Genomic DNA, 9,173 nt, shown 5'->3' on the forward strand with positions numbered 1-9,173 from the left:
CAAGCACATCCACTCATGCATGAATCGTGCCATCCCAAATAGAACCAAGATGCTCTCCTCCAAAAAAAGGAAGCCAATCTGGTGGTTCCCCTGCCATAAACAAACTTTACAACAAAAGGAAGAAACTGTTGCAGAAAAGAGGAAAATCCCAGGATGCAAAAAACTCCCTTACCATCCTCAGTAAGAAGCTGAGAGCCCTCATAAAATCCTTCAAAGCTAGTTACAAAAATAAAATTGCCACAGATTCCAAAGACAACCACAAGGCATTCTATAGCTATGTCAAGAATCTAAATTGCAATGCTCAGATCTGCTCTGAGCTAAAACAGAATGGCATTAAATATACTGATCCCAAGGATATTGCCAATATACTGGCAGATCGATTCAGTGCCAACTTCACCCCCCCATCCCCTAAAGGGCTCATCTCAATACTGAAAGATTGCCAAATTCTGGTAATAACAGCCACACAGGTAAAAGACACACTCTCCAAAGCTAAGAATACAGCATCCATGGGACCAGACAACATCCCTGGCTGTGTACTACATGAACTAATAAATGAACTGGCACCTCACCTAAGTGTCATGTTTAATCATAGCCTCACCTCAGGCTTCGTGCCCACTGAGTGGCGCACAGCTACAGTTATCCCACTCCACAAGGGGGAATTCACCTTGGATCCTGGGAACTACTGCCCCATCAGTCTGACGAGCCTGATCTGCAAGGCCATGGAACGTATTATCATGGAACTTATAAAAAAAAGACATTGGCAACCTTCAAACACTGGAGTCCTCCCAGTTTGGGTTCGTCAAGGGCCAATCTTGTCTCCTGAACCTGACTGACTTCTTCGAGTCAGTCTCCAGAGCTGTGGACGAGGGTAAGGTGGTCCACACAGCCTATCTGGACCTTGCCAAGGCCTTCAACACCATCCCCCACTCTGGAATCATAGAAAAACTTACTAAGCTGGGCATTAATCCCTACGTCACTCGATGGTTTGCCAGCTGGCTTACTGATAGAGCCCACACTGTAAAAGTAGCCGACTCCAAATCCAGCTCCAGACAAGTGACTAGTGGAGTACCTCAGGGTTCAGTCCTGGGATCGCTCTTGTTTGGCATTTATTTCTCTGAAGTACAGGCCAGCACTAAGGGACTCTGGCTAAAAAAGTTCGCAAGATGACTGCAAACTGGGAGCCATTATTGAATCCTCAAATGATGTGGATATTCTACAAAAGGGCCTTACAGAAACAGAATCTTGGTGCCAGAGCCATGGGCTCAAGCTCAATGCCAAGAAATGTATAGTTATCCCCTTTGGGAAAAAACATGTACCCGTGAATTACCACATAGGTGGCAGTACACTAAACACCGAAAGTGTGATAAGACACTTAGGGACACAGGTGGACAGTGGTCTCACCTTCGATAACCACATCACCACAACAGTCAGGAAATCCTTCTATGTGGTACACCTCATTACTAAGGGCTTTTCATCCAGAAAGAAGGACGTCATTGTCCCACTGTACTCATCCCTCGTTAGACCCATTATAGAATACAGTGTCCCATTTGGTATGTACCTCTCAAGACATCTGCAACAACTAGAAAGGCCGCAATACCTCACTATAAGAATCACAAGCCTAAAGCAGATGCTCTATGCTGACCGTCTAAAAAAAATCCAGCTATACTCTGTCGCATATCATCTACTCAGAGGTGATCTCTGCTTAACGTACAAGGCCATGTCAAACCCATAGCTGTTGGACATGCTACACTTAGTCCCAATCCCTCACATGCTTCAGGGATCTAAACCTTGTCATCACAATGATGTCATCACAGTGAACAAAACATGCTGGAGGGATAGGTTCCTGATCCAGAGACTCCCTAGACTCTGGAATAGACTGTCCATACATGTCAAGCAGAGCACCTCTTTGGCCCCTCTTCAAAAGGAACCTTGACAATTGGATGGGAGATAGGAAATTCACCCTGGGGATCACATCAGTCGCCCTGCTAGACAGGGGTTCAGGGAAGTAAATATTGTGGGAAGAAATAGCCACGGAATTGTTACGGCTAGGCTTGTGTAGGCCTAGGGCCGATAGACTAGTACCAACCTATGAATCTATGATCTAGAATCAAAATGGCTCTGTATAATTCTCGATGAACAGGATCTTTTCCCTCCTTTAGTATAATTATGACTACTGCTTCTTTCCAAGTCAAAGGCACATCTCCACCGAGAAAAATATTGTTAAAAAGCACCAACCAGGCAATTATCTCCTGTTATTTTTTTTTCCACACTTTCACTGGAATTCCATCACTATCGGGGGGGGGGGGGGTTCCCTGTATTCTGGTTTCTTCTTGCTTATTTAATTTCCTTTATTTTTGATATTAGTGTTCCTGTTTCTACTTCTGTTAACTGAGGAAATTAAAATTGCCATTTCATGTAATGTTATCATGTGGGCATTACTGTTGTAAATGTAGGTCAGTAATGTCTCTGTTTTTTCTTATCAACAAACCAATTTATATTACAAATCAATACGTCAGATTGTGGCACAATAAAGATTATATGGTATTCTAAGTAACTTTGTCTTATTACAAATTGGTCCTTCACAGTCGATTTTTACCACTTTTTGTGCCCCTTTATAGATTTTTTGTAGTATTTTCTTGATTGATCCCGCCCTCCCATTAAAACATAAAATTCCATCCCTACACCATGAATAAACAGCATATTTACTAAATGCATATTTTTGCAAACCCATAGAATTGATGCATTATAGAAACAGCAAGTAAAACAGCTACATGTATTTAGTAAATTTCCCTCAGCCAGTGCTTTCAGTGCATTTTTTTTGAGTATCTTTTTATCTAGCCTATTTTCAGTTAACATTCTTATCTCATTAACTTTGTATACATTCCTAGACCTAGTACATGTGCATTACCAGAACTATGTTTATAATGTCTATTGGTTTACATCATATAATATATTAATTTCTGGTACTTGCGTATTATCGCAACCAGATTTTAGCGATAATACCACTTGCTTCTCGATATTCAAAGTTGTCCGTTATTGTTGTAAAAATGTCAGGAAATGTCTTTTCTTTCATAGTAAAGGTTATTTTAAGAAGGGTTATCAAGAACTAGGGAGAAAGTTAGTGTTTTGCTGTGGCTATGTGCACTTTACTGGCAACATGTGTGGAGTTATCTCATTTGTGCATTAACGGTGCTTACAGCCACAGCGACAGTAACTTTTTCTAGTGTTCTTGCTAACCCTTCTTAAAACTACCTTCACTGTGAAATAAAAATCAATGTAAACATAACCATTCCTGTGCTGCTAATATTAAATCACCCTTCCCTCTCTAACTTTGCCTGATGTCCTGAATTGTTTCTCCCCAACACACCTTTTAGGTGTAATACCGTAGACAGATAACGGGAAAAGCAGACGTGATGGCAAAATCTTCACGCTTGAGACGTTTGTTGTGCTGTTTACAAAGTCAGATTTCACGTGTTGTACATCTTCAATTCCCCTTCAAAACAGCTCATTTGCTGTACTTGTAACATCAGTTACACATTCCCCTTAATATTTCATTAAGGACGCTGGAAATATCTGAACAGAAAGGTCAATGTGCCTAACTGCTGTCATGAACTTCAGAGGTCATGGTTGATTCAAATAGCTGCCATCGCTGAATGATAAAATGTCGTTAGGGGTCTTACAACAGTAATGGTTCACATACATAATTTGCTGGTCCTCCTGAAGGTAATCCACAGTTTGTACTGAGCAGTAAGGACTTTCAATAACACTGTACAGTGTTGCATGGGCTCCTTTGACTTGAAGTATGCTATTTTCGCAACCACGAAAATCTGGTTGTGATAATACGTAAGTACCTAATTTCTTTTTTCATTCATCAATCATTTATTTCCCTTCCCCTCCTATCCACAGTGTCATAGTGCTTAAAAGCAATATGTAGACAGTTTGCTATTTTAGACAGGGAGTTCTATCAGATAGCATGCAGTCTACCCCAGTCAGTAAAATATCAACTTTGATTTTTAACTAAAATTGACATATAATAGCTATATTATTACATTTATATCAATCAAGTATTTTTTACCTATTACTGATTTAGTGGACTTTAAAATGTCATTCAGAACACAATTCACAATTTAAGACTTGCCTTATAAAATGTATCTTTTTAAAATAGTGTATACATTCAGTGTTCCCAGTGCATTTGTTTTTACGGAGTCTTCCACTGTTTTTTTAACTGTTTCATATCCTTTGTTTTATACATCATTTGTTTTTGGAAAAAGGAAAGGCTTTGTAGGAAATCTTTCTGTTGAAGTGACTATTGATTGGTTGCTTGTACTCTTCCATCTTCTACCTCCAGCTGTTTTTTCTTTGCTAGTTCATCTTCTGCCCGTTAAGGCTCTGTGTAGGTTTTTAAGCCAATTGGATAGAAGATGTGAATTAAATCAGGATACAGTGACTTAAAATTAAGTTTAATTTTTCTTCCAGTTCTTATGGAAATAAGAAAAATATTTCTGTTTGTTCATGTTTGTAATGAAAAGTTATTATCTGCATAAACTCTTGTGTCTTCAACCTTTAGCTGGTGTGTCTACAGTTGAATCAGTACAACTCTTGGCTACTTTCTTAGCCTCACATTGGAAATAGTTGCTATAAATGTTTTCTCTATTTTAATATCATCAATAAAAATTCCGGCCCATGTGACGAGACATGTTCTCATAAAGTCATTACAATCCTTCCCTTCAGTTTGTTCTGGTACTGTTATAAATCTCAAGTTATCTCTGCTTGACCTGTCTTTACGTTCAGACAGTTTCTGTGCCAATTGTTTATGTTTTAATTGCTGTTCCACCATTTTTCTTTCATGTCATTTTCAGACGTTTGCACTGTTTGTTTTTGTACTCTATTCTGTAGCTTATCAGAGTATTCTAAACAAAATAACTATGTCAATATTTTTCTTGCTTACAGGCATAAATCATGGGGACCTCAATGAAGAGAATATTCTACTGGAGCCAACCAGTGCATCTGATATAACCAATACTCAGGAAGACTACAGAATCTCAGGAATTCTTGATTTTGATGATATGAGTTACGGTTACTATGTATTTGAAGTTGCCATTAATATCATGTTCATGATGACAGATTTTAAAAATCCTGTGAGTGCTGGGGGCTTTGTTCTTGCAGGATTTGAAAGTATTATTCCACTGACATCACAAGAGAGGGATGCTGTTTTTCTACTGGTAAACTGCAGATTTTCACAAATCATTGTTTTGAACAGATACCATGCTTTGCTATGTCCTGACAATAAAGACTATCTGCTTTCTTCTTCAAAAAAAGAAATAAGTAATTTGATACATTTGTGGAATATGGGCAAACAGTATGTGGAAAAGATTTGGTTTGGGATAGCAGATTCCTACAGCATCCCAAATAATTTATGAAGAGAAACTACAGTTTTACTGCAGGTGATCATGTGATAGCAGCTGCAGACACAACTGCTTGCTGCCACTTCCTTGAAAAAACAAGAGCATCAAGTCCTACTAGCCTGATCACAATATCTACTTTGCCTTCCCAACACCAGATCCTATAAAACTGTATAGCCCTGCCACAGCCCTAACTCTACCCCTAAAACTCTCATCCAGTTCCTAACTCCAGTCAGTGCTCCCTTACCCTAAAACTCAAGCTTCTCCGTAAATCTAAATTCCATTATTGCTTCCTAAACCTAACACTGCTCCTGCATTTTAAACTTAAGACTACTATCCCATTCCCTAACCCTAAAACTCTCTTCCTGCTCCTTAAAGCTAAGACTACCTTTGTACTCCCTAACCATAAAACTCCCTTCCTGCTCCTGAAACCTAAAACTCCCCTTCTGCTCTGCAAATCTAAAATTTCACTGCCCTATTCTATACTCACACCCCTACCCAGTTCCTCCCATGCCCTTTCCAGCTGCTTCCCTGAACTCCTATTCAAGTTTGAGTGTGTGCAGCAGCCTATTCGTGCTACAAGATGCTCAAGCCGCTGACTTTGAGACACTGCTTTAGGGCACCTGAGGCTCCAGCCCCATGTAGTAGACCAGAAACTACATCTGAGGTGTTCCATGATAGCAGCTTGAATGCAAAAATGAGACACCTAGGTGATTACTTATACCATGAAATTACTTTGTTAATTTACCTGTGTTGTATAGTATATAGACACTGGAAGTGTGTACACAGTACATTCCACAATGGTAAATCTTTATGTTCATTAAGCCCTAGATGATGTTCTGACCTTATTAGGTATGTACTTATCTGGCTTTTCTTATAAAAAGTTACTGATCAGAATTACTGCCTTGTATAATAAAGCATGTTAACTAACCGGAAGTACCCTTTTTTATTTTACATAAACATGAGAATGTTTCCTCATTTGCCAGACAGGAATAACTTTGGAAGGACGATCTCTCTAGAAATGACTTACCATCTGTTACTGGTTTCAGCAGTGTATAGAACTAACCACTGTTCTAATAACTTATATTGACCAATGATGCTGTATCTTGAAGCATGCTATTACCAGAACCATAATTATTTTCTTCTATCAACACCCTTTCCTCTTTCTGCGTGCATTTTCTCTATGGTTTATATTTTACATGTTGAGTGACAAGATACCTTGAAGTACACAGCACTTGAATGAGCTTGTCTCAGAATAATGGAGCTCCATGTACTACCTCACCAGGAATCACACAGTAGTTTGCCATGTGGTAACATATTTTACAGAGTCGTGCATCTCTATCGTTTCAGGCCGTTATTCTGCTCCTTCTGACTTCCCTCCCTGCTCTTCAGTAGTCCATTTCTTATGCCTGGATGTGACTGCCTTTGAGAATTACTTCCTTTATCTACTATCTCTATCACTGCCAATTTTTTATACTATATTCTTTCTCCACACGGGGGTTTAAATAATGACCGCAATGTACTTCACTTGCTGGAAAATAAGGATTACTTAAAGATATGGGCTCTGTCACACAAGTCATTTTAAAATGTGAGGAAATGGGACATACAGTCACTTTGCGTACAACTGCATGTAGCGTCAGGATTAATTTTATTTATTTCTCCTTTGTTGACAGGGTTATTCCCGCTAGGCTAGTGACCTCTTTTCGGAGACTCAAGATGGTATATACACAACTAGGGGGTTTGGTCACACTGGGGAAGTTCCCCTCCTGTTTACAGTAGGTGCCATGGAATCTTTTACAACCACTGGAGCTATCACCAAGTCAAGCAGATGGGACCTCAGTTTAACATCTCAAGCAATGGACAGCACACTGAGGAGTGCAGCACCATTCTGCTGCACCGCAGTAACAGTAACTTGAAAACTAATCCCATTATCTGAACTAGGAAATGTCTGTTACCTGTTTTTTGCTGATAGTCAGTTCAAAAAAGATGAATAATCCCTTTAATTTCCCATTGTTCTCTCTCAAGCTACTGTTTCATAAACCTAGGCTGTAATTGCACATGTAAGCACCTTGATTCTGCCATTCCTTTCATACTGACAAAATGAAGAATTAGCATGATATCTTTGTCTGGTACTCTGTTCTGAAGACTAATCTGTACTATTGTCTCCTTTATTCTTGAACAGAAATCTGTGTATCCGATGTATCAACGTTAAATGTATGATCTATAGTCTGAGTATAACAACATAATGCAAAAATAGGAGTTTGATGATCTGATAACATTATTCATACAGGCTATGTTCATTTTACAGATTTTTGATTCATTTGTTAAAAATCTACTGATTGTATATTATATTATCTACTTTTTTTTATCTCAAATTGTAATGATTTTGTATTCAATAAGTGAATTGTCATTAACCATGTTAATCCCTAAATTAGTCATTTGTACAAATGATGTTACATCAGAGCCTGAATTATTTCATAGTTTACTTTTGATATGACTGAATTCTGTAATTGCAATAATTATGAGCCATGCAAAAATAGAAGTCTGGGACCTTGTCAAAAAATATGAAAATACTAACACAAAATGATACTCCACACTGCTGTATTCACAGTAAGGACGGTTTACTGGATAAGGGAAACTGGTTCTCACAAATGAAGTCTTAAGTGATTGTGTATATTAAATGATGATAGATTAGGTGCTTATGAAGTAAATAAAGCTGCGTGTTGATTATGATGTTTATATCTCCATTTGCTAGAAGTTAAATTGTATATACATTTTAATGTGCTTGATGTATTTGTTTCAAGTCCTTTCTCTGGAATAATTGATGGGCAAATGTGTTACTGAGGTGACATTCCATTAAATTACACTCAGACTCTCAAAGAGCATTACCATAAATATAATGCAAAAACAAATGTGATTACCCAGCTGAAGTATTGGCAAGTGGTGTTGTCATCAAAGGTGTACAAGTCAAAAAAGTATTTTGTGACAGAGCAACACCTTTTCAGTGAGGAAATAGCAAGGTTAACAGTTTGTGACCGGCATTTGGATTGTTTTGATCCTTTTTTCAACCCCAGATACCTTTAAGCCACTTTTACTTACACAGATGTCGATGCAGTCCTCATAACTGCATCCTGACATACAACAGATGAGAACCATCCGCTGCAGAGCCAATTGAATAAGCTCATAGGAGCTTGTGCAGGTGACCAGTCAATGTCAATACTCATCTAGTGTATGAAGTGCTGGAATTACATTTTGAATTTGGTAAGACAACTTTGTTAACCACCTTTCCTGACCTCTTTTACTGTTTAAGTTTGTTACTGTGCTTTAGCCTTGCACTAGAGAATAAAAAAGTGTCATCTGCAGGTTTCTTACAATTTAAGAAGCTGTTATACACTTTTCTGTCATATAAAGAAATACAGTGTGGCAGAGTGACATGTTTAACAGGGTTTAAATCTCTCCATTCAATAGAAAGGCACCTTATTTCTACCCTATCTGTATTTGACTATAATTTTTTCTGTACCTGTCAGTACTAGCAGCAGATAAACCTTTTTGCACTAAAAAGAATTATGATTGTATTTTTTTCTGTCTTAACTGTGTATAATGCGTTATTAGCATGGATGTCAAGAGCCTATTCACAAGCTTTGCTTTGCTGTTGAGGTGACTTTTCTTGGAATCCATGTCTCATATACATTATAAGTGGTTATGGTGGGGGACCTATTATAATCCCCTCTGTTGTAGGCTGCCATAACAGTAGGTATCACTTTCCTTCCT

General features: G+C 38.4%; 1 protein-coding gene across 1 annotated transcript in view; it reads left to right on the forward strand.

Moving 5' to 3' along the window:
• LOC122806879 (hydroxylysine kinase-like) overlaps positions 1-8,132 on the forward strand; it is a 206,580-nt gene extending 198,448 nt beyond the window's left edge. Inside the window, exon 5 of the mRNA XM_044077651.1 lies at positions 4,951-8,132. Within this exon, the coding sequence (XP_043933586.1) occupies positions 4,951-5,420 (470 nt within the window). The 3' untranslated portion in view covers positions 5,421-8,132. The remainder of the gene's footprint in view (positions 1-4,950) is intronic.
• The last annotated feature ends 1,041 nt before the right edge of the window (positions 8,133-9,173 follow it).

This window comes from Protopterus annectens, chromosome 7.part0, assembly GCF_019279795.1.
Source record: "Protopterus annectens isolate FY-2018-M chromosome 7.part0, PAN1.0, whole genome shotgun sequence".
Classification (NCBI taxonomy): domain Eukaryota; kingdom Metazoa; phylum Chordata; order Ceratodontiformes; family Protopteridae; genus Protopterus; species Protopterus annectens.